Source organism: Triturus cristatus, chromosome 4_2 (assembly GCF_964204655.1).
Source record: "Triturus cristatus chromosome 4_2, aTriCri1.1, whole genome shotgun sequence".
Taxonomy (NCBI): Eukaryota; Metazoa; Chordata; class Amphibia; order Caudata; family Salamandridae; genus Triturus; species Triturus cristatus.
In genome coordinates, this window is record NC_140586.1 from 964,418,366 (window position 1) to 964,445,942 (window position 27,577).

At 44.8% G+C, this 27,577-nt stretch overlaps 1 protein-coding gene across 3 annotated transcripts in view; it reads left to right on the top strand.

Annotated features, from left to right (window-relative positions):
• LOC146839151 (uncharacterized) overlaps nt 1-22,779 on the top strand; it is a 78,829-nt gene extending 56,050 nt beyond the window's left edge. For 2 of the 3 annotated variants that reach the window (XM_085603174.1, XM_085603173.1), the window contains 3 exons: nt 4,474-4,534; nt 15,186-15,263; nt 15,732-22,779. In XM_085603174.1, coding sequence (XP_085459300.1) covers nt 16,591-18,141 — 1,551 coding nt within the window. In that variant the 5' untranslated portion in view covers nt 4,474-4,534; nt 15,186-15,263; nt 15,732-16,590 and the 3' untranslated portion in view covers nt 18,142-22,779. The remainder of the gene's footprint in view (nt 1-4,473; nt 4,535-15,185; nt 15,264-15,731) is intronic. The other variant, XM_085603175.1, reaches the window with a different exon arrangement.
• Nucleotides 22,780-27,577: the final 4,798 nt, after the last annotated feature.

Consider the following 27,577-nt stretch of genomic DNA (forward strand, 5'->3'; position numbering starts at 1 on the left):
TGTCATGAACAATGCCAATAGCTTAAACTTTTGCAAATGCGAGACCTATTGCATTGCAAATGCTTGTTTAGTATATAGTTTGGCCCCGCCTCCCAGTGGTCCACTATGTATTCTGTGCTATTTACTGTATTGTAAAAAAAAGTATTGTGTTTATCTCGGGTAGGAGATATCTAAACTCGTTAGAGAGTATTATATAATAAATACTTATTTTTATAAATACCTTGTGTGGTTCTTTTTCACTTAATCTATGGTATAAGATTTAATTCTGGTAAAACAAGCTCCATTACACTCCTTCTGGACTAAGCCTGAAGGCTGATCTCCACAGCTGCCACTTAGAGAGCTTTTTAAGGTTGTCTAAGACCTCTTAAATCACCATAAGGATTGTCTGGAATGTTGCAGGGCGCCTGCTTACATTTGTGGACATCATATACCAGGTCTGCTTCTCACACGTGATATCTGTGCTACAAACTCACTACACATACATACACAGAGAGTCCTACCACCATATCTGTGCTACACACTAACTACACATACATACACAGCGTCCTACCACCATATCTGTGCTACACACTCACTACACATACATACACAGCGTCCTACCACCATATCTGTGCTACACACTCACTACACATACATACACAGCGTCCTACCACCATATCTGTGTTTCACACTCACTACACATACATACACAGCGTCCTACCACCATATCTGTGCTACACACTCACTACACATACATACAGAGTCCTACCACCATATCTGTGCTACACACTCACTACACATACATACACAGCGTCCTACCACCATATCTGTGCTACACACTCACTACACATACATACACAGCGTCCTACCACCATATCTGTGTTTCACACTCACTACACATACATACACAGCGTCCTACCACCATATCTGTGCTACACACTCACTACACATACATACACAGAGTCCTACCACCATATCTGTGCTACGCACTCACTACACATACATACACAGCGTCCTACCACAATATCTGTGCTACACACTAACTACACATACATACACAGCGTCCTACTACACATACACACACACACACACATCCTACAGTCATAGCTGTGCTGCACACTCACTACACATACATACAAACACAGAGTTCTACATCCATTTCTGTGCTCCACACTCACTACACATACATACAGAGTCCTACCACCATATCTGTGCTACACACTCACTACATATACAAACACACAGAGTCCAACTGCAATATATGTGCTACACACTCTCTACACATACATACACTCACAGACTCCTACCACCATAGCTGTGCTACACACTCACTGCACATCACACAGAGTCCTACTGCCATAGCTGTGAAACACTCACTTCACATACATACACACACAAATTCCATCCACCATATCTCTGCTTCACAATTACTCCACATACATCCACACACAAAGTGCTACCACCATTTATGTGCTACACACTCACTATACATGCATACACCCACACAGAGTACTATATCCTTACTGCACTACATGCTCACTGCACATACACATACAGAGTCCTACGTCCATATCTGTGCTACACACTCACTATACATACATACATACATACACACACAGAGTCCTACATCCTCACTGCGCTACACACTCACTACACACATACCCACACAAAGTCCTACGACCGTCTCTGAGCTACACACTCACTACACATACATGCACATGCAGAGTCCTACTGCCAAATCTGTGTTATACACTCACTGCACATACATACACACACAGAGTTCTACATCCATATCTGTGCTACATACTCCCTACACATACATACTCACACAAAGTCCTACCACCATATCTGTGCTACACAGTCACTACACATACATACACACACAGACCTACCACCATACCTGTGCTACATACTCACTACACATACATGCACATGCAGAGTCCTACTGCCATATCTGTGTTATACACTCACTGCACATACATACACACACAGAGTTCTACATCCTTATCTGTGCTACACACTCCCTACACATACATACTCACACAAAGTCCTACCACCATATCTGTGCTACACAGTCACTACACATACATACACAGAGTCCTACCACCCTATCTGTGCTACAATCTTACTACACATACATACACACAGAGTCCAACCGAAATATCTGTGCTAAACACTCTCTACACACACATACACTCACAGAGTCCTACCACTATAGCTGTGCTACACACTCACTGCACATCAGACAGAGTCCTACCGCCATAGCTGTGCTACACACTCACTGCACATCAGACAGAGTCCTACCGCCATAGCTGTGAAACACACTCACCAAACATACACACACACAGATTCCAACCACCATATCTGTGCTACACACTCACTACACATACATACACACACAGACCTACCACCATATCTGGTACACACTTACTACATATACATACACATGCAGAGTCCAACTGCAATATCTATGTTACACACTCTCTACACATACATACACTCACAGTCGTACCACCATAGCTGTGCTACACACTCACTGCACATCACACAGAGTCCTACCTCCATAGCTGTGAAACATACTCACTACACATACATACACACACATATTCCAACCACCATATCTGTGATGCACACTCACTACACATCACAGAGTCCTACCATCATATCTGTGCTACACACTCACTACACATGCATGCACACACAGAGTCCTACCACCATATCTGTGCCACATACGCTCTACACATGCATGGACACACAGAGTCCTACCATCATATCTGTGCTTCACACTTATTACACATACATCCACGCAGAGTCCTACCACAATAGCTGTTCTACACACTCACTACACATACATACACAGTCGTACCACCATATCTGTGCTACACACTCACTACACATACATGCACACGCAGAGTACTACTGCAAAATGTGTGCTATACATTCACTCCACATACATAGACACGAAGAGTCCTACGACCATAGCTGTGCTACACATACATGCACACAGAGTCCTACATTCATATCTGCGCTACACACTCACTACACACATACACACACAAAGTCCTACCACCATATCTGTGCTACACACTCACTACACATACATACACAGTCCTACCACCATATCTGTTCTACACACTCACTACACATACCTACACAGAGTCCTACCACCATATCTGTGCTACACACTAACTACACATACATGCACACACAGAGCACTACCGCCATATATGTGCTATACACTCACTGCACATACATACACACGCAGGACCCTACCACCATAGCTGTGCTACACATTCACTATACATACATGTACACGCAGAGTCCTACTGCCATATCTGTGCTTTACACTCACTGCACATAATACATACACAGAATCCTACAACCATATCTGTGCTACACACTCACTAAACATGCATACAAACACGGAGTCCTACTACCATTGCTGTGCTACACACTCACCGCACACACACACACTGAGTCCTAACACCATATCTTTGCTATACACTCACCCTACACACATACAGACTCAATAAGCAACCGGATTTCCAGCTCACATTTCTGCGTCTCGCTCAACAGCAGAACGTTTACTTGAGAGAGGTCAGTAGACCATGTTTTCATTGTCACAGATGGAAAAGGTCTGATCTGTGAATTCACAACCTTGTTTTTCTGCCTCCACCGCTCATGTGTCTTACCCAAGGCAGGGACAGTAGTCCAATGTCTGATAAGAAGGCATGCTTGGTGTAGACCTCCAGGTCACAGGCAGAGGTCCAAGAGCTTGCATTGTCAGCAAGAGGCCTGTAGGCACAGAGTAGCTCTTATGATGTTACAGGACTCCCACTTTAAAATGATCTTGTATTGTTAGGAAAATGTCAGAGTTCTTTCCATATTTAGAGATCTCTACTACCCTGATGGATCACTGTCTCCATATTTAGAGATCTTGTGTACCCTGGTGGATCACTATCTCCATATTTAGAAATCCTGTCTACCCTGATGGATCACTATCTCCATTTTGCACAGGATCAGAATGAAGGCTTTTCCCAATGCCCCCACTCGGAACGCTCTCCACCTCCTCCAAGCAATATATAGCACAGAAGCGTTCCAAACGGTGGAAAGGGGCTGGGGAGTAAAAGAAGAGACAGCCTACACTCTATGGTTCCCTCTTCTAGAATCTTCCTTTCATCAATTGACTATCCCAAGCATAGTCCTTTTCTTCTAGGAGGATATGGAACTGAAAGAAAAAACAAGCATAACAGATGATGTAAAACTCCCTCTCTAACTATTCTAGCTGCTATTAGTTTCTATATTATATTTCTTAATACTCCAATTCACATTACCACATACCCAATTACAATGTTGGCTATAGCTCCTCTTCTGTAATTAATTATTCAGTTTTCAATTCTTTTCTTCTAGATTTTAAAATGTATTATAAGTGATATCTCTTGCATTAGTTGTTGAGAACATATGTTCAATTATTTCTTTGTTTGGAAATTTCAGAGAATACTTGCGTGTTCCAAAAGGTCGAATACCAGCGGAAGACTGCCGAAAGATCTGTAAGGTAAGTTCTGAATGGTCGTCTTTTCTTTCTTTTCTTTATTTAGGGAGATTTGAGAATTTCAGATAGTTGCTGCCAAGAACTACTGTAATTCAGTTGGTTAACTCTGGACACAATGTAAAGAACTCTGACGAGGGTTATTTATAACGAGCAAGCCCCAGTCAGAAACACTACCAAACCTCAGGAAACGGGCTCCGACTGAGAAAGGCTCATGAGACCGAGACACTGTTCCTGGAACACTCTTTTCAACGCTGCGTTGCCGAAGAGGAACTAAGGGACACCAGCAACAAACTACCTGACTAACTAACCCACGAGAACTCAAGGAAGTTCCTGCTTCTTGAAATTCTTCGGGTGAAGTGCGCATTCCGTTAGCAGCGCGCACCTCACATTCCGTTTACAATTCTATGGAGAAAAACACTAGTGCGCAGTTAGGAGAACTAGGCTGGCAGACATCTTACAATTCCAACGCTGCCAGCTCAGTTTCCATTTCTTATTCTTTGGTCTCTTTTGTCGTTTGATTCCACTACGAGTAACAAGGCTGGCAATTGTGGAATGGTTGGCAGGAATTCTCCTTAGGATCCTGACACACTATCTCCATTTTAGAGATCTCTGCTACTCTAATGGATCACTATCTCATATTTGGAGATCTCTGCTACCCTGATGGATCACTGTCTCCATATTTAGAGATCTTCGCTGCCCTAATGGATCACTGTCCCCATATTTAGAGATCTCTGCTGCCCTGAGGGATCACTATCTCTATATTTAGAGATCTCCATTACCCTGATGGGTCACTATCTCCATATTTGAAGATCTCTGCTACCCTGATGGATCACTGTTTCCATGTTTAGAGATCTCTGCTAGCCTGATAGATCACTATCTCAATTGTAGAGATCTGCTACCCTGATGGATTAGTATCTCCATATTTAGAGATCTCTGCTAGCCTGATAGATCACTATCTCACTTTTAAAGCTCTGTTACCCTGATGGATCACTGTCTCCATGTTTAGAGATCTCTGCCACTCTGACAGATCACTGTCTCCATATTTTCACATCTCTCTTAGCCTGATAGCTCTCTATCTCAATTCTAGAGATCTGTTACTCTGATGGATTAGTATCTCCATATATAGAGATCTCTGCTACACTAATGGATTACTATCTCCATATTCAGAGATCTCTGCTACCCTGATGAATTACTATCTCCATATTTAGGGATCTCCCCTACCCTGATGGATCACTGTCTCCATATTTTTAGATTTCCTCTACCCTGATGAATCACTATCTCCATATTTAGAGATCCCCCCTACCCTTATAGATCACTGTCTCCATATTTTGAGATTTCCCCTACCCTGATGGGTCACTGTCTCCATATTTATAGATCTCTGCTACTCTGATGGATCACTATCTCCATATTTAGAGATATCCCCTACTCTGATGGATCACTGTCTCTATATTTAGAGATCTCTGCTACCCTGATGGATCACTATGTCCATATTTAGAGATCTCTGCTAACCTGATGAATCACAATGTCCTGCTCTGATGTAGTGATTAAATATGAGTTAAGACAACACCAAACAATTGAATGCGATGAATCACCGTTATTTAATCCATTAGGCTGCGGTTGTCACAAGGATCAAAGTTCAAAAAGACAGACTGAATTGTACTTTCAAAATTCTTGATCAAGACAGGTGCATACAAAGTGATAAGTGAGGAGTTGAGGGTCAGTGCAGGTGAGGTGCAAGGGAAAGGTAGTGCATCTATATACATCCACATACAATTCATGAAACCTATCCGGCCAGATTTCTGGCAAATACATTAAATGTAATAACATAAACAGCAGATGCAGTTATAGTATCACTGTCATCCAGGTTTGAGATACAAGGAAAAGGAATGTCGATGTTTCGACACCTATGGGGGACTAGCAAACTGTGAGTCTTGGAAGTGGGGTCATCTTCAGGACCAGAGGGTAAAGGGGTAGCACCTAGGGAAATCAATATGAATAATTTGTGGTGTGTCTGAAAAGAGGGAGGAAAAAAGGGATGATTTTGTTGTAAAAACATTTTGAGCAAAATTTACCGGCGTCAGCCGTAGACCTTTATGCTGGGAGATGAGAGAATGGGCCTGTTGTGCTCCTATAAGGAGGAAAACAAGAAAGCCATCGCTAGGGTCAGGATTCGTATTGGTGGCTGAAGGAGAAGAGGGCTTTAAAAACTAAAGGTAAGTGTGTACTCACCATGGAGAATTACCATATGTAGACAGTAACTAGGGTAGGCTGATTAGTAGCGCGGCACAGAAGGTTCAGAAGTAACCTGTGGCTGAGACCGAAGACGTAAGGGGAGAAGAATTTTGTAGTAGAAACCTGAGAGGTCGGTATAATGGGCGCGCTTAAACTAATGGATAAAGGTTGGGAAACGTGCCAAATGCTCAGTGATTTGAAAAGGGGGGAGAGAAATTAATAAAAGTTAGTGCCGAGTGAAAACGGCGATACTTTGATTGCTAATTGGTTTGCAGTGAATGTGTAAATACGCGTGCGTTCCAGTGTATGGCAACCGGAATTCGCTCGCAGTCAAAATGGAAAACAATGCCGTGTCAATACGGGAATCAAGGCTTGCAGGATTGTGAGCAGCGCGGGGGCAAGGCATTTGAAACCGACAGGCTAAGACCGCAAGGGGTCGGAGAATACAGAAAAGGTTAAATCATTGTGGCAGAATGATCGTACATGTAAATGAGATAAGGTTCGGGTGGAAACTTGAACCCGACAGCCAGTGACTTAGATTAATTACATGGGAAGGAAACAGCTAATCACTAACCGACAGGGTGAAAATAGCGCAGCTGGCTGTGGCTTGACATACCTTTAGGGAAGCGTTGAGACATCTGACAGCTAACCCTGGAAGGTATCACGTGACCACTTAAATACTAGGAAGAAGGAACGAGCCTCGAGCTATCCTTGTTCACTGTGGGTAATCAGTACATTGTCTCCCTCACTATCTCTCCAATAACCTGAAGCCTTGGGCTATCCTTGTTCACTGTGAGTACGGAACAACCACAGGAGCGCCCTGAAGGAATACCAGCAGCGCATAAGAGACACCAAATGGACCTTCATAAGAGACAAAGTCCAGACCAACGTGACCAACGCCAAGGAACTGTTCACGTCATACAGCAGTTCACCAAACCCCACAGTGAATTCACAGACGTAACACCCTCCCTGGAACTCTGCGACAAGCTCAGCTACTACTTCCATCGAAAGATCAAGGCCCTCTATGACAGCTTCAGCGAACAGACACTGGACACCACCCCCCTCCTCACCACCGCTGATAAGCCGACCACCATCACCTGGAATCCCGCCACCTTTGAACACATCACCTCGACCATGAAGAAAACCCACTCAGGAGCCCCAACTGACCCCTGCCCACCGCACATATTCCACAGAGCCGCCGCGGCCATCGCACCCGAACTAGGACGGACCATCAGCACCTCCTTCAGATCTGGCATCTTCCCAGATGACTGGCAATGGGCGGAGATTAAACCCCTCCTCAAGAAACCCACGGCCGACCCAACGGACCTGAAAAACTACCGGCCCATCTCGCTCCTCCCCTTCGTGGCCAAAGTCACTGAGAGGCTCGTCAACGCCCAGCTGACACCTTCATCGAAGAGAACTCCATCCTAGACGCCTCCCAGTCTGGTGTCTGCAGCAACCACAGCACCGAGCCTGCCCTCCTCGCCGCCTCTGACGACATCTGCATGCTACTCGACCAGGCACACACTGCGGCCCTCATCCTTCTAGACCTATCCGCAGCCTTCGACACCGTGTCACATCGCACGCTCGCAGCCAGACTTCACGACGCAGGGATACAAGGAACCGCCCTCGACTGGATCCAATCCTTTCTCTCTGGCACAACCCAGAGGATTAGACTCCCTTCCTTCTTCTCCGCTCCCACCAACACCAACTGCGGAGTTCCCCAAGGATCATCACTCAGCCCCACGCTCTATAACATCTACATGGCCCCCCTCGCCGCCATCGTCAGACAGCATGGGCTCAGCATAGTATCCTACGCCGATGACACCCAGCTCATTCTCTCACTCACGAAGAGTCCCGAAGACACCAGACTCTGCCTCCATGAAGGAATGAAGAACTGTCGCAGCACTTCTTTACAAACTTGCTATTAAACTCAGCCATACCCAAAAATGAGGCCATCTCTTCCTTAGAACATGGATCTTTCAATTGTGTTATAGTGTCAAACAAATCCTTATTTGACTTAACCCCACTGCTTGATATGTGATGACCCAGATAGTCATCCTTAGTTACTCCATATTTACATTTCTCACAACGTAGCGTGAACCCTGCCTTTAATAGCCTCTCCAAAACCTTCACCACTCTATCATCATGCTCTTCAATAGTCTTCCCATAAACCAACACATCATCCTGGTAACAACGAACACCTGCAGTTCCCTTGACAATATCATTCATGATCCTTTGAAAGACGGCAGCCGCCGACACCAAACCTAATGGCATCCCTACGAACTTAAAAGCCCCCATGGGAGTTATGAATGCTGTCAACTCCTGTGAACTTTTATCCAAAGGCACCTGATGGTAGGCGGATGCTAGGTCAAGAATGTTACATTAAAATGCCCTATCCAGAGTTGACATGACCTCATCAATATTGGAGAGTGGGAATTTATCCACCACCACCTCCATATTGTGTGCTTGAAGATCCACACATAAGGGAATCTCATTATCACTCTTCTTGGCCACCAAAATTGAAGCAAACCACTCCGTTGCCTCCACAGGCTCAATCAATCCAGAATCCATTAACCTGGTGATTACCTAATTCATGGCATCCTGCACACTTAAAGGAATCCTCCTCACCTTAGCTACAACTGGCTTGGCACCAAGCTTCAACTTAATACGATGACTATAGCTTTTCATACGCTCCAACGTATCCTTAAAAAATTCTTCAAACATCATCACAAATTTGTTACTAGCACAATTCTGGGCAATATGGCGTCTGAGTAGGAGCCACCGCTTACCTCTCTCCCCCTCTTCGCTGTAAACATCCCGGATGGAGCACAAGAGTATGCATTGGAGCTGCGGGGAAGTCCGCGACGGGCATGCTGTGCTCCGGTGGATTTCTCCAACTTTCCATCAAGTCGGACAGCGAGGGCATTCCTGCAGAGCTAAAGGGAACTTCTGTCAGGGACGCTGGGAGGCCCTAATGTGGCTTCTGCCGATGGCAGCAACAGGTTCAGGGCACGCCTACGGCTCGCAGTGGTTGCCTGGAGATGGCAACACGCTATCGGCAGGAGCGCTGTTAGACACGGAGCCCGAGCGTAACAGCGAGCCAGTGGCAATCGCTGCTCGAGGCAGGGGAAAGCAACGAGTGAGCGCTACCGCTGTACAGTTACAGCGGGAGGTCTCTGATTTAAAATAGATCTCAAAAAAGGGGATCTACGGCCAAATAAAGGAGACAAGCAAGGGGAAATCGAACATGAGAAAACTGAACTCTCTGGAAAAACAAACTTATGGCGAACTAAACCATCCACTGATGTAGAGGAAGCACAACCATCCATTTTAAACATCGTCTCGCCCATAGCTTCCGGTGGGGAAGGGGCCCCTAAAAATGGAGACACAAAAGGACCTCAGCAATAACAAAAATAATGGCAATGGTGATATGGACAGGATTAGAAGCGACCATGTATCAGAAACTGACCAGGCAATAACATCCGCAGTGCGAACGCCCACTGGACAAAGTAAAAGGTCAGACGTCACGGATGGGGGAAACTCGACTCCATGGCAGGCAAATGGTGATAATACCATTATAGAGGCACAAGTGCATGCTGTACATACTAGCCCAAGTAAAGACGCATTAATGCAGGGTACTCAATCCCGGATGTTGGACGCGGGTATTTCTGGTACAGCTAAGAGCGAACAGGAGAACAGAGTAACAGCTGTGGCTAACAAAAATGGGCCATATACTCTGGGAGGCACTGAGGACCAAACGGGGATATGGAAGCCGACTGCTTGACCCCAGATGTACCTGCGGAAAAATTCTTCTCACTGACAGAAGAGTCAGAGAGAGTCACAACCTCAAGTAAAAAACAAATGGGTGTCGGGGAAGAAGGCTCGCTGGAAGATCACAGGGGAGCAGGAGACGGAGGAGGAATGACTATTCAGCAACATCAATGCTATTCCCGCAGGGAATAGACGAAGGTGAGAAGCGAACGGCGGAAAATATCGGTGGGATCTCAGATCAGACGAAGCGAGTAAACCCGGCTGAGCCCTCACTGGCTCTGATATTGCAGTCCCTACGAGCTTTTCAGGATGATGTCAAAGCCGACAATCGACAGGCACGACTTGCAACTAAGAAACTTTAAGGTTCCATAGGAAAAGTGGGGAAGATCTGTTCCGACATTGCTGAGTGACTGAACGGAAATGCTTGAAAGCACAGTGGAAAGGCGCAGGCTTCATCGCAGGGCAGTACTATAAAAGATGTGATGTAAAAGCTTGAGGACTATGAGAACCAGCAGCGCCGCAATAACCTCAGGCTGTTAGGGAGTTCCTGAAAACTGTGAAGGTAACAACATAAGAAAGTTCATTGTAACCATGCTAAGAGGCTCCCTACCCGAGCTCCCAACATGGGATTGGGACAAAGAAGTTCAACGTGTTCACAGATTCCCCCTTTTACCATCAAGGCATTCATCCAGAGAAAAAGCTCTACCCCATGCAATATTGATCTATTTTGGTAACTTCTTGCTTCAACAAGCCGTGTATGATTTAGTTAGACCCAATGCCAAAAGGAACTTTGAAGGTTTTTCTGTTTTTGCCAAACCGGATTTTGCACACGCTACGGTCGAGAGGAGATGGTCGGCTCAGGCAATTAATGACCCCATTTCAATCTGTAGGGACCGTGGTTTTCCTACAAAATCGAGCGAGGTTAAAGGTGATATACAAAGGCCAGAATTTCAGTTTCACCTCTGAAATTAAAGCACAGAAACTCTTGGACGATATTGCAGCGGGGAGTATGGGGGAGTAAATCGTAAATTGTAAAAAAAATGTAGTAACTATTGTAAGCAAGAATTGTAGGCTTGAAGGATGGTTCCTCTGGATATGGGTATTTGGTAAGGCACATTCGATGGGGGAGGAGCTTAAGGGAGAGGAGAGTTGGTACAGACGTCCTCACACGAGCTCATGGCTGAGCCTGGTTACCTTAATTGTGGTGGGGGGTGAGGGGGAGAGGGAGGGGGGACTTCCAGACAGGGGAGGAAAGGAACTAAGTTATGCCTACATTGCTTCTTGGATGGTTTAGACATTTGTGCTGTACTTCTTATAAGGGGATAGAAATTTTTGGAAAGGTGGCGGGGTTTAATGGAGATAAGGTGTTAGTCGTAGGTCAACACCATAAAATGGTATGGAGGTATTGAGAGTGGTGTCTATGAATATATGTGGCTTAAACGGTGTAAAGAAAAGACAGAAAGTTGCGTTTGGGTTACAATTGATGGGTGCTAATATCATTTGCCTCCAGGAGACACATATAGATGGGTCACAACTACATATTCTAAATACACTGGGATTTAGGGTGATAAGTGCGACAACACAGGGGGTTAAGGTACGGGGTGTGGTGATCCTGGTTAAAGGAGGGGGACTACAGTTTAATCGATCATGTTCAGATAAATTCGGACGTTGGGCTATCTCTTAATACCAATATGGGGCGGGGAAGAAACTAACACTGTGCACATTATATGGATGCAACAGAGATGATCCTACAGTATTGAATACTATCTCGAGTGAACTCGCTCACTGGCCACTCCCACGTATTGTATGTGGAGTCTACAATATTAATTTACCAAGTGATTGGTCTCTGGAGGGAGGGTGGAGATATGTGGGACGAAAGTCAAAAGTATTTCAAGCCTTAAGGAACATGTGTCAGACTCATGGCTTTGTTGACTGTTGGCAATTGTTAAGATCAAATGATCCAGCGTGCACCTCTTTTTCTAATCCACACAGGTACCATGCAAGATTGGATTATATGTTTATTTCAAATTCATTGAATTCAATATGCCATATATCGAAACTACCACGAGTACTATCGGATCATAATCCGTTAGTACTATAAATTGAAATAGATGTAGCTAATTTTAACTGGAGGTCTTGGTCATTCGAGAGAGCTTTACTCTGTGATACTGAATATTCTACCCATATGAAACGCTGGATCCCAATATTTCTGGCAGATAATATAGGGAAGTACCTCCATCGAGGTAGTATGGGATGCCATGAAAGCAGAATTAGGCGGGAAACATTGCAATATTCCTTGAATCGTGACAAACAGGTCAAGCAGTCCCTAAAAATATTACAGGATAATCTGGGGGCAGTTGGAGAAGATTTGGTCAGGGCAGTTGAGGAAGGTCAAGATCTTGTGTTAATACAGCGGCAGATACCGATTTGCAAAAGCAGCCATTATCAATGTATTTACGGACAAAGCGGTGAGCAAAACGATAGCACGAAGGGAAATGGTGTATGAATTAAATCAACAGGTTGGCCACCAACCAGCAATTCGCACCAGGGAGCAAACAACATCCAATATAATGCGAGACATTATCCAACCGGGGATAGGACAGACCACTAATCCAGAGTCCATAAGGGATGCATTTGGTAAGTTTTATTGCTCTCGTTATACGGAGGATGACGAGGGATCTGGGGCATATTAAAGGTACCTAAATCTTGAAGGAATGATGGATTAAACCAAGATCCTTGTGACTAGGGGTGAATGTTTGCATTGTCCATCAATAGTTTCTTTTGCATATACCTCATAAGCACCTACCTGTGCGCCTCCTCTGTTTGCACCTCATAAGCACCTACCTGTGCAACTCCTCTTTTTATACCGCATAAGCACCTGTCTGTGCATCTCCTCTGTGTGTACCTCTTAAGCACATACCAGTACACCTCCTCTTTTTATACCTCATAAGCACCTGTCTGTGCGCCTCCTCTGTTTGCACCTCATAAGCACCTACCTGTGCACATCCTCTTTTTATACCTCATAAGGACATGCCTGTGAACCTCCTCTGTTTATACCTCATAAGCACCTACCACTACACCTCCTCTTTTTATACCTCATAAGAACCTGCCTCCGCCTCCTCCGTTTGTACCTCATAAGCACCTACCTGGGCACCTCCTCTGTTTGTACCTCACAAGCACATACCTGTGCACCTCCTCTTTTTATACCTAACAAGCACCTGTCTGTGTGCCTCCTCTGTACCTCATAAGCAACTATCTGTGCACCTCCTCTGTGTGTACCTCTTAAGCGCATACCTGTGCACCTCCTCTGTACCCTATAAGCATTTACCTCTGCACCTCCTCTGTTTGTACCTCACAAGCACCTGCCTGTGCACCTCCTCTGTTTGCACCTCATAAGCACCTTCATGTCCACCTCCTCTGTTTGTACCTCATACACACCTACATCTGCACCTTTTCTGTTTGTACCCCATAAGCACCTACCGGTGCACCGCCTCCATTTGTACCCCATAAGCACCTGATGTGCGCCTCCTCCGTTTGTACCTCAGAAGCACCTACCTGTGCACCTCCTCTGTTTGTACTTCACAAGCATCTAGCTGTGTGCCTCCTCTGTTTGTACCTCATACACATACCTCTGCACCTTTTCTGTTTGTACCCCATAAGCCCCTACCGGTGCACCGCCTCCATTTGTACCCAATAAGCACCTACCTGTGTGCTTCCTCTGTTTGTATGTCATAAGCACCTACCTCTGCACGTCCTCTGTTAGTACCTCATAAGTACTTACCTCTGCACCTCCTCTGTTTGTACCTCAGAAGCACCTACCTGTGTGCTTCCTCTGTTTGTATGTCATAAGCACCTACCTCTGCACCTCCTCTGTTTGTACCTCATAAGTACTTCCCTTTGCACCTCCTCTGTTTGTACCTCACAAGCATCTAGCCATGCACCTCCTCTGCTTGTACCTCATTAGTACCTACCTCTGCCCCTCCTCTGTCTGTACCCCATAAGCACCTACCGGTGCACCTCCTCCATTTACACCTCCCAGGTGAGCTTCTAAAACTGAAGCTTGTGATCCCACACTGCCAACAATGGTCATTTGACTATTAGGCTGTTACCCGATTTGTGCTCTGTACAGGTTTCAAACCGCTCCCTTTGTTTTGGCTAACAGTGAGCCCTGTAGAGTGAGAAAACAGGTATACGGGAGTGGTAGGGGGTGATGGACTTACACCTCCTCCGCTCCGCCAAATATTCTCGCGGCCACAGAGTAGCCTCCTCAGCACTAAACGGACAACATTAAATTCAATTCAATATCATTGAAAGGATAAAAAGCAACAGTTGTGTAATATGAACGCCTCTTTTGGCTGCAAGGGTATGTCAGGTCAACTATTGATTGTGGTGGATTCACTCTGTTTAGAGCTAAATGACTGATATTGCTGTTGTTTCTGTGCCTTGTCTCATTCTGGAAAGAGTTGCAGCTGAAAGTGTAACAAGATCCGAACTTTATCTGCTTTAGGAAGAACTAAAGAATCTCTAGTTTGTGTAAAGTGTCCGGGCCGGAACTAGGCCGTGTAGCTGCACTAGTCTCAGGGAGATGGGCGGATATTATGGCGATAGAAAATCCACCTCAATTCACAATAATGCTCCAATCTTACAGGTTTGAAGAGACCAGAAATGCTTGAACCAACCCCAGGGGGGCTGTGGAAAGTGGCAAAGATAACAAGTGAGCAACAAGGTAAAGAAATGAGTTGGCGCATCAGCTGATCCAATGTGAACAGGAAAGGATTGTGAAGAAGTGTGTGGATGGAGTTACCCTTGTTATATACTTCCCGAAGAGTTACCTTTGTTATACACTTCCTCAAACTAAAGTAACAGCATCATGTCCTGATCCATCTCTGTTTCCTCAATCTGTTCTTGTTTAATTGTAATATTGTCCACTTGGGTCTGCCTAAAGCTGGACATGGTGCTCTGTGACCGCCCATTCTTTACTGAGTTACTCTGTGAACCCTGGTAAATCTCCACCTTTTGTGAAGTAAAGATGTCACATGGGTAATAGAACTTTTAGTTAATTATTAGTGTACGATGAAATATCGCTTGACAAGTTTCACAGATAGTGAAGGAGACATGTCTTTTGCAACCAGTAAAATATTGTGTATTCATATTCCATTACATTTCCATTTAGCGATTTTCAATCTCTTTACAGCCAACAGGAAACAAGTCTTGAGCGCACAAAATAAGCGCAGTCCGAGACAGAGGAACCTGAACCTAAACTCACCGATCCTGGAAGAAGCCGTCAAGGGCAGTTCAGTGAACGCATAAGTCAGAGTTGGGCGCCTCCAGCCACACGACGAAGAAATGACATCTAGAAACTAAAGGCAAAAACAATAACAAACCACCTCCGGTATAAGTCTGTGTCCAACAACAGCTTTGATCATGGGATCGGTATGATGTGGTTACAGCAGTGCTCTTCTTTCTAAAATGATATCAGACCATCATTCAGTGCTCTGAGTGTCTTGTAAACTCTTTCTGGCAAAACCACAGCAACCAGACAAAGGCACAATGGAGTGGAGCCAGACAACTGGAGGGTGAGGGAGAGAGGAGCTCTTCGGTCTTAAATACAGAGGACTGCCTCCGTTTGCATCAACTAGGAGGAGGAAGGATCTGTACCCACAAGTGAGCAAAACCGTTATCTAGTTTAAAGAGACAATCACCCACAAAGACGCCTGACACATATTATGAATGCGACAAGTATTTAGTGACCATTGTACTTTATTGTTAAATTAGAAATCAAACTTACAAAATACCAATACATACAGGGGGCGTGAGAAAACACAATCTTGGGATGTAGAAAAAACACATGCCGCTGAATCTTCAGTTTGTCATCAGAACTTAAGCACCATCACCAAACACACAAGGTGGAAAAGACAGTCAAGTGCAGTAAATATGTGAAGAGGTTTAGGCTGATATTACACCTAGAAAGACATCAGCGAACACACAGAGGGGAAAAGCCATTCAAGTGCAGTGACTGTGGAAGTAGCTTTGGTCACTCAGGAAACCTAAAAATGAATCAGCTAACATACACAAAGGAAAAATCATTCAAATGCAGTGAATGTGAGAAGAGCTATATGGGGTTATCACAGCTACAAAGACATCAGCAAACACACACAGGGCAAAAACCATACCATTGCAGTGAATGTGAGAAGAGCTATAGGGGTTTATCACAGCTACAAAGACATCAGCGAACACACACAGGGGAAAAGCCATTCAGGTGCAATGAATGTGTGAAGAGCTTTAGGGACTCCTCAGCCCTAACAAAACATCAGCGAATACATACAGGGGAAAAACCATTAAAGTGCAGTGAATGTGCAAGGAGCTTTTGTCATTTATCAGACCTACAAAGACATCAACGAACACACACTGGGGAAAAGCCATTCAAGTGCAGTGAATGTGCGAGCAGCTTTTGTCAATTATCAGAACTCCAAAAACATCAGCGAACACACACAGGAGAAAAGCCATTCAGGTGCAATGAATGTGTGAAGAGCTTTAGTGACCCCTCAACCCTAAAAAGACATCAGCGAATACATACAGGGGAAAAACCATACAAGTGCAGTGAATGTGCGAGGAGCTTTGGTCACTCAGGAAACCTAAAAATGAATCAGCTAACATACACAAAGGAAAAATCATTCAAATGCAGTGAATGTGAGAAGAGCTATATGGGGTTATCACAGCTACAAAGACATCAGCAAACACACACAGGGCAAAAACCATACCATTGCAGTGAATGTGAGAAGAGCTATAGGGGTTTATCACAGCTACAAAGACATCAGCGAACACACACAGGGGAAAAGCCATTCAGGTGCAATGAATGTGTGAAGAGCTTTAGGGACTCCTCAGCCCTAACAAAACATCAGCGAATACATACAGGGGAAAAACCATTAAAGTGCAGTGAATGTGCAAGGAGCTTTTGTCATTTATCAGACCTACAAAGACATCAACGAACACACACTGGGGAAAAGCCATTCAAGTGCAGTGAATGTGCGAGCAGCTTTTGTCAATTATCAGAACTCCAAAAACATCAGCGAACACACACAGGAGAAAAGCCATTCAGGTGCAATGAATGTGTGAAGAGCTTTAGTGACCCCTCAACCCTAAAAAGACATCAGCGAATACATACAGGGGAAAAACCATACAAGTGCAGTGAATGTGCGAGGAGCTTTTGTCAATTATCAACCCTACAAAGACATCAACGAACACACACAGGGGAAAAACCATATCATTGCAGTGAATGTGTGAAAAGCTTTTGTCTGTCATCAAACCTCAAAACACATCAACAAACACACACAGGGGAAAAACCATATCATTGCAGCGAATGTGTGAAGAGCTTTAGTCGGTTGTTACACCTACAAACACATCAGCGAACACACACAGGGGAAAAACCATATCATTGCAGTGAATGTGCGAAAAGCTTTAGTCAGTCATCCAACCTCAAAAAACATCAGCAAACACACACAGGTGAAAAGGCATTCAAGTGCAGTGAAAATGGGAAGAGCTTTAGTCGGTTAGTACACTTACAAGGACATCAACGAAAACACATCATCACTGAACAAACATAGAAATAATTTATAGAGATGCAGCAAAATTGGCAATAATTTAAGTACAAACAAGAATAATCTTGACCCATCAGTGGACGCACATAGGAGCAAAATTGTGCAGTTATTGTTAGATGAAGGAATTACGTAAAATTATAAAAATACAACTGCGTAGGACATTGAAATACCAGATGATAAAAAGTAGATAGAAAACTTGACCAGTCAGAATAAAGAAAAGCAGAGATATCTGTAGGGTTATAAAAGTGCCTGTACAAAATTAAATTATTGGTTGAAGGGGGTGAGAACCTTGTCTAATAATATCACAGTCGTTGTCAGGTGGAACCACAAGCTTCACTAAATAAACCTTTGGTTAACATTCTGGTTAAGCAGTCAGGCTTAACTTGGGGGCGGTGTGCATAGTATTCATAGCACTCTAACAGAAATAATGTGAAAACACAACACAAGAAGAATAAGAATCTCAAACCAATTTAGAAAAATAGAGGATATTTTAATTAATAAATTGGTACCATGGAAACAAAAATCCAATAAGTAGAATCGGTGTTATGAGCTTTTACAATTTTAGGTAAAAATAGCACAAAAAGGTGCAAAGCACCAATTGTGGGTATCTGATTACACCGGCGCGGGAAATAGTGACAAGTTCAGGATGACTGTGAAAAAGCGTGGGCCGTATCAAGGTCCAGGTTAATTCGGCTGGAAGTCTTACCTTGTGCTATTGGTGCGAAGACGGTGTAGTGCGGCTCTGCAGGGCTCTGTGTCGAACTGTGCATGCTGAGTTGGACCCGGTGAAGCCACCCCTCTGGAGTTGCATGGTGCTTCTATGTGAGGCTCTGTGTGTGGTCCGGTGGAGCCAAAGATCGGGAGCTGTACAGTGCTGTGAGCTGTGATGCAACTCTTGGCATTGCTGTGCATCAAGTCAGGGTAAATCTGCTGACCAGGAGCTGAGTGGTGCTGTGAGGCCCAGTGTCATCATGTGCTGCATTCTGTGAAGTCTCCAGTTGGGCAATGAGGAGTACAGCCCGACTCCAGCCAAGGGTCCAGGACCTGGAGGACAACAATTGGGGAATCGGACTCAGTCCCACAGGGGTCAGCAGAGTTTAATCTAAGGCTGGTGGAGGTATTGTTTCTTTTCGACTTTTAATACTTGATCCCCCCATGAGTGTGAACAGGATCAAATCCCACTTAATGTAAAAACCTTCTGAAAGTGCCATTTTCAAAATAGAAAGTAAAAATCTAACTTTACTATTAAAGAGGATTTTTTGGGATAAACAATGTTATTGATTTCTGAGCAAACAAATAGCAGCATAGCACATTTGATCAGTAATACATGGACGCGCCTACAGGACTTTTGCCACTTTCCTTCCGCCTGGGACTGCTGTGAGGGAAACGGCCTGCGTTGGGGGCATCTTCTACCTGCCCTGTTACTCCACAGTTGACACTGCTGCCGTGAGGTGAACGGCCTGGGATAACTACATCCCCCAGCTCACATAGCACCCGGCGCCTGCCGTACTCGACATCAGGCAGCGCCGGGGCGTTATTTAAGCCGCTTACCTGCCCTGCTGCGCGGGACGCGCCTACAGGACTTTTGCCACTTTCCTTCAGCCTGGGACTGCCGTGAGGGAAACGGCCTGCGTTGGGGGCATCTTCTACCTGCCCTGTTCCTCCACAGTTGACACTGCTGCCGTGAGGTGAACGGCCTGGGATAACTACATCCCCCAGCTCACATAGCGCCCGGCGCCTGACGTACTTGACATCAGGCAGCGCCGGGGCGTTATTTAAGCCGCTTACCTGCCCCGCTGCACGGGACGTGCGCGGACTGCGCCCGGGCCAAGGGCGGGCCCGTCCTTGCCCGTCAGTGGCCGGTTGAGGCTGGGCTGGGCCTATTCCCTTGGTTCCTGATTGGCTTTTGTGTTCATGCTGCTGGGTTGCTTGTAGTTAAGCAACAAAAAGTGGGCTTTGTTCTCTTTTGTTTGTGTTCCTTCATTGGGTTCTGTGTATGCTTATTGCAGTTTAAGTGCTATAAGCATCAAGCTTAGTATCATGAGTAAGAGAAAAGTTGAGGCTAGGCTGGTGGGGACTATTGATGACTATCTTACAAGGTCTGAGTCAGTAATTAATCATAAGATTCTAGCAGTGGAGAGAAGACTATCCCTAGAACCAGTCTCGGCGCTACCGCCTGCACAGCATGTGGATGAACAGGACATCCCTATGAATACCGGGACTGGTAACTGTATTCTGGAGGATAATGTATGTCTAATACCTAGGGCTGGGATTATTGACCCCTTGCCATCCGTAAGTAGCCTCCCCAGTCCCGCTATGGTAACAACTAGGGCCAAACAAAGAGCTACCGACCCTAAAACTAGAGAACCGCCCTGCAAGAAAAGGAAAGGTAGAGCCCCTAGTAAGTCAAGTGCAGCTAAGGCACCCCTTGGTATTAGAGGAGCCCATTGTTGTGGGACTCCTTCTGTCTCAGCTAATATTCCTCCCTTGCAACCTATGACCCAGCAGAGCTTTGAGCTTTTAAACACACTTCTTAAGGAACAGCTAGTCTCACTTATCCAACCTGTTTTGGACAAGCTAGATTCTGTGGCAACAAGGCTAAACTGTATTGAAGCATTTTTGGCAAGTAAAACCCCGCCTGCAGCAACCTCACTTGAACCTAATTTGAATGATGTGGCCAGCAACGTAAGCAGAGGGGTTTCTGAAGGTCCTCTCGATTTAAGACCCCAAGTTGTTAACTCCTCTGACCACGTAGCTAATAGAGCTAATTCTAATCAGCCGTTGGCCCCCCATACTATTGTTGATAGACCTTTGACCGATCACCAGCTAAGGGGTTCTACTCAAGGTCCTGCTGACCAGGCATCAGTGGACCCTGATGTGTTAATTAATTTACACCTCCCCCCGGAAGCAACTCCCTATACAGTTATCCTAGCCAATGTTCCATCACTATCAGCAGAGACAAGGGAGCACTGGTCCAATCTCAAAAATAAAGCCCTTTACTATCTTGGGAACAAACTAGGGGCAAGTAAAAGGTTGCTTAATGAATTCAAAATGGTTAGGCGGGTAAAATGGGTTGGCCACTCTCACAAATCCTTGGTAGGGGACTGTGTGGTTTTGATTGATTTATCTATTTGTATAGCGCGCGATTGCCCGAGGGCGTCTTGGCGCTGAGATATACCACTGGGTCTGATGATGTTGACTACAGATGTGTGGAGAAAAGCCATGTTTTAACTTCCTTTCTGAAGGATTTCAGGGATGGACTAGTGGTAGTTGGTTCCATGTTCTTGCTGCGTGTACCAGGAAGCTTCTTCCGCCCCAGTTAGTTTTCCGAAATCTAGGGACCCTGATGCATTTCGTTTGGCTGGATCTGAGTAATCTGTTTGGCTCATATAGTTGCAGATGTGTTTTTAAAAATTGTGATCCAATTCCGTTTAGTGCCTTGTACGCTAAGCATAATGATTTAAAGCGTATCCTACTTTCAATTGGTAGCCAGTGCAGATTTTTTAGTTTATGGCTTACTTGTTCGAACTTTGGTATTCCTAGTATCAACCTGGCTGCTGCATTCTGCAGGCGTTGTAGTTTAAGTAGGATTTTCTTCCTTGCTCCGGCGTATAAGCCGTTCCCGTAATCCAGTCTGGACAAGGCTAGTGCTGTCACCACTGTCTTGCGTGAATCAAACGGTAAGTACGGTAGAATCTTTTTGATCATCTTTAGAATGTACCAGAGTGACGAAGCTAGTTTGCTGGCTTGAGCGTCGAAAGAAAGGTTAGTGTCTAACATGATCCCTAGGTTTTTGACCTTTTCTGACGACTCTGGGCATCTTCCCATATCTTTAGGCCACCATATGGGGGACCATATGTTTGTGTCTCTTCCTAGTATCATGACCTCACTCTTGTCCCCGTTTAGCTTTAAGCAATTCATTTTCATCCATTGATAGATTTTTGTCATGCAGTTTTGAAATTTTTCTGCTGTGTCCTGTACCTCCTTGCTTCTTGACACCACAATTTGGGTGTCGTCGGCGTAGGATATAGGAGTGAAGCCGTTGTTTCTTATTATTTGTGCAAGTGGGGCTACATACAAGTTGAAAAGAGTAGGGCTCATCGATGAGCCCTGCGGGACTCCACATGGTAGATTGAACAGCTTGGATTTCGCTTCTCCTAATTCTACTGAGGAAGTTCTGTTCTCTAGGTAGGAGGCTGTGAGAGCGCATGCTGTGTCATGTATGTATGCTGTTTTTAACCGTGTAATAAGGATTTCGTGGCTGACCGTGTCGAAGGCCGCCGATAAGTCGAGTAATATCAGGGCGGCCTTCGATCCATTGTCCATTATTTGCCTAAGCTCCTCCACTGCTGTGATCAGAGCCGTCTCCGTCCCGTGTTCTACCCGGAAACCGAACTGGGAGTGATCCAGCCAATCTCCGTCCGTCAGATGTTGGGATAGCTGTTTATTTAGCAGTTTCTCCAGGATTTTTGCGGCGAAAGGGATCCTGGCTATGGGTCTATAATTGCTGGGATTTTCGCAATCTAGGTTGGGTTTTTTCAGTAGTGGCCTGATGGATATCATCTTCCAATCATCTGGGAAGATATTGGTGTTGATAATTTTGGAGAATAATTTTTCCAATACTCTGCTTAGTTGTATGGATCAAACCTGCATTATTTTGGGTGGACAAGGGTCCATTGGGCTGCCTGAGTTGGTAGTGTGTATCGCTTTTTCAATCTGTTCGGCTGTAGGTGATGTAAATCTAAAAGCTGATTGGTCTTGTTGAATTGGTGGCTGTGATGTATCCTCTTCTATTGTCTCAGTGTTCTGGTTTTTAAAGGAATCGTATACTGATGAGACTTTATTCACGAAGTATTCTCCTAGTATGTTGCAGAATTCTGATGACAGTGTTTCTGGGTTGTTGTTTTCGAACTTTGATAGTTTTTTGACAGTATCAAAGAGGGTTTTGCTGGAGTTTTTTGACTTGTTGATCTTTTTAACGAAGTATTTACTTTTTTCTGCTATTATTAGTTTTTTGTAGCTGTTTAGGGTATCTTTGTATTCTTGTCTGAGTTGGGTATCGTAATTAGTTCTCCATTTTTTCTCGGCTCTTCTACATGTTTGTTTTTGTGTTTTTAGAGCTTCTGAGAACCAGTTTTGAGTTTTAGGACCCCTCTACTGGTTAAACAAATTTTGGAGAGGGCCTCCCAACTTGCTTCTAACCCTAACGAGATCATGATCCTGCCCCTTGGTTACTTTTACAGACCAGTAAGGGACGCACATACTAGACAGTTTCGCGCTTCACATTTTGCTTCCCAGCAGGGTCTGCAGCCTCTTGATTCTATTCTGTTACATAACCGCTTCACTGCCCTTTCCTCCTTGGAGGATAATGACTGACTGAGGGTTGTTAGCGTCCATTCCGGGAATGAGTCAGCAGGGGTCACAGAACCCTCTAGTCGGGCACCTACTGGCCAATCATTTCCATTGGTCCAAGGAGAAGATTTAGTTTTATCTGGCCTACCCAATGTCTGTTCTACTTCCCACCCTAACGCGGCGAACCAGATAGTGCATAAAAGAAGTGACTCTTATAATGTTAACATCTCTTCCTGGAACATAGCAGGTCTATTTTCTAGACTTGCAGTTCCTGATTGGTTGGTTTTTGTCGACCAGGCAGATATCTGGTGCTTTCAGGAGACCTGGTCGTTAGTTCCCCTACTTCGTGTAGGGTATCTGAACTTTTTCAAACCGGCCATTAAGGGTCCCAGAGGTAGACCGGTGGGTGGTTTGACTACTTGGATTCGTCAATGTGAGGGCATCACAGCTGTGGAAGTCCTGATCGATAACCCTGATATTTTGGTTACCAGGATTACTTCCACAAGGGGCCTTAATATTCTTATTATAAACATCTACGTGAGAGGTCTCCCGGGTGGCAAATGCTCCCCCACAGTCTATCTTTTAGACCATTTACTCTGCAGAGTGTCTAGTGATGGCCACAGGGTGGTGGCAGGTGATTTTAACACATGTTTTGAGCCCCTGGGTGATGAGGACGGGAAACTGTCTGAGGTTGAGGATTCTGTGTGGGGAATTCCACAGTTGGAACTAAGTCCAATCAGGAAATGGACCCAAACAGCATTATACATGAAGGGTCTTTGTCTTGAAAAGGGTCTGCGGGCTGCCAATGGCAGAACGACATCAGATAGGTCCGGGACGTTGACTTTTAATATTGGCAGGAATGGTAGCAGAATAGATTATATTCTGGTTAACTATGAGCTGTGGCCGGCTGTTATCGATATGGTGGTGACCGACAGGATAGAAAGTGACCATAACCCCCTGACGTTGCTCCTATCAGATAGCAGTTTTAACGGCCCTCCAATTGATGATGGTTGTGTTGTGCAAGCGCATGCCATCTTATCTAATGATCAGAGAAGGGTTCGCTGGCCCAAGATTGCTTCTAATGCCATCGTACAGGAAGTCATTAGGAATTTGGTGAATATAGCTATGCATAAATTGATTAGTTGCGAGACCGACGATGGGGTTAAGTGTAGTATACCGGATATTCACAGAGACTTATTTGCAGGTCTTAAATCTTTTTTTGTCAAGAGTATCCCTGTTAATAGCAAACATAAATCCTTGGGAGATAACTCTTGGTTTGATTTAAGCTGTAAAGAATCTCGTAAAGCCCTTTCACTAGCTTTTAAATCCAGGATACCAGAAAGCATTAGGAGCTGTAGATCCGCGTATAAACTTGCCCAAATGAAAGCCAAGAAAAACTGGGACGAAAATCGGTGGAGGGAGTTATATGAGGCTTGTGAGGGTAGGAGCATGTGCCAATTTTGGTCCCTTCTTAAATGGGGCAAGAACCCACAGGATATGATTCCGGTAAATCATGTCGAACCTGCTCAGTGGGTTTCCTTTTTTGAAAGTCAGTTTAAGTCTAGTGAGAGTCCAGATAGAGTTTTGTGGTCTGTTGCTGTTATGGAAGGGCTACGGTTTGCCCCAAGTGAAGTGAAGGCAATCTTGAAATCTCTCCCAAGTGGTAAAGCCCCGGGTCCCGATTGCATTCCTGCTGATCTTTTTAAGCAGGACCTGGACCTCTGGACTCCCTATCTGACCACTCTTGCTAACGCCCTGGCTGGCGGTGCGCTGATTCCAGATACTTGGTTTGGGGCAGAGATATTGCAGATCTACAAGAAAGGTGATCGCTCTGCCCCGGCCAATTACCGCCCAATCAGCCTCATAGATGCTGCCCAAAAAATTATTGCTCGCCTCTTATTGGGTCGCATCCAGAATTGGATTTCTGAGATTAATATTTTAACCCGACTACAGGCGGGCTTTCGTTCTCATGTCGGAACCATTGACCAGGCTTTTAGGTTTACCTTATTATACTGGAAGGAAGTTTTTCTTGGGGGTGGCATGCTTTATGCCGCCTTTGTGGACCTTAAGTCTGCATTTGACTCTGTCCCAAGATTCAAACTCTGGGAAGTTCTTCGGGCTTTGTCCATGCCAACTGGTTTATTGAGGCTGTTGATTAGATTACATGATTCCACTTATGCCCAGGTTCGCTGGGGGAAACCAGGGGAGGTCTTGTCTAGATTTGAGGTGTCCAAGGGGGTAAGATAAGGCTGTGTCTTGGCCCCTACCCTCTTTCGCCTGTTTATTAATGGGGTAATTGACTACTTCTCAGATTTTCCGACTGATGTGCCCACATTGGCTGGTATGAAGGTCCCCCTGCTCATGTTCGCGGACGATACCCTCCTAATTTCTAAAACGCGTCAGGGGCTCCAGCTAGCACTGACCCGTTTTGAGTTGTTCTGCCGCGAACATGAGCTTGAGGTCAATGTGGGGAAGACCAAATTTATAGTCTTACGTGGTGCCAGACCGGTTAGGGCCAGGGTCGAAATGGGAGGAGTAACATTGGAACAGACTTCCACTTTCACCTACTTGGGGGTCACCTTTTCTGACAACCTTAGTTGGAAGCCCCAGATTGACCACTATACCCTTAAACATATTCAATTGGGTGGAGCATTGCTTAGGGAACATAGGCTTTCGCTAACCAAACCTATGGCTCCCCTGATTAAAATCTATGGGTCCAAAATCCTTCCAGCGGTCATGTATGGTGCTGAACTGTGGGGGTTTGGTAATTTGAATTCCCTGAGAGTGGCTCAAAATAAATTTCTCAGGTCTGCAATAGAGTTACCACAATCTTCCCCACGCATACCCCTTCTATTTGATTTGGGTTGTCACCCTATTGAGGACATGGTGCGGTTTAGGCCACTGGCGTTCTGGCGACGGCTGTGGACCACACCTGAGCTGTCCTCTTACGCTAACGCTTTGATAGAAGTTAAAAACCTTGGGGGTTCCCACAGAATCAGTTGGTTGTTTGAAATTAAAGCTATCCTGACTGATATGGGAATGGGTGAGTTGTGGTCTAATCCCGAGATGGCTGTTTTTCCTCAGAAAAAGATCTTTAGGGACAGATACTGGCAGTGGGTCAAAGATAAGCGTTTTGCCTCCATGACCGGAAGTCCTTTGACCATACTGTACTTGACCAATAAGGATGACCCTTATTTTGAGGCATATTGGGATACAATCACAAAACTGCAGGACAGGAAACTCTACCATCAATTTAGACTAGGCACCCTACCACTACGTTCCTTCACTAAAAGTTGGTCTACCCCGGGTAATGATAAATGACCTCATTGTGAGGATATGACAGAAACTGTAGATCATTTCCTCTGTTTGCCCGGAGTATATTCGCCCAAGAAGGTTGTGGTTACGCCCTGTCTGTCGCAAACTTAGAACAGCATCAATTGCTAGCAGAATATTGAAATCTGATACTTCAAGTTTTGTGATTATTGGTGTGGCAAGTATTTAAGTTGGGCATGGCTCTTACGTAGTCGGAGTTTTAGTCCCTAAATATTTTGCACTTAATATCGTATAGTCGGTCATGACATAAGTTTTAAACATATCAAGTCATTGCAATTTTTGCACATTTAATATTTTTTATAATATTGGTGTTCTTAATAGTGAAAACTTATTTATAGGATTTTATGTATACTGGTACAACATATATCTGTATGTTTTTAACTTGTATTGATGTTTTAGCATGTCTTTTATGATGAAATATTCGGAATAAAGACTTTTTTGACTTGACTTGACTTGGTATCTCAGAGTACAGTTGCATTGTTAAGGTACAGGTAAGCGTGTCGATCTACAACCACAGCACATGGACATTACATTTCTAGACAGTGGTGGGTGTCAATTCTAATCAATTTAACTGATTTGTCCATTTGCCCCAGACCCTTTGGTATTTAGTAGGGCATCCCCTGGCCTCAAATATGGGTTTTTAGCTGCGCGGCACACCAGTCTACTCCTCGGTGCCACCCAGATATGTTTGGAAGCTTAGACTGTGCCCATGTCGCCACGACGTCGCGTTTGGCTACTGCAATGGCTGTCCCCGGGA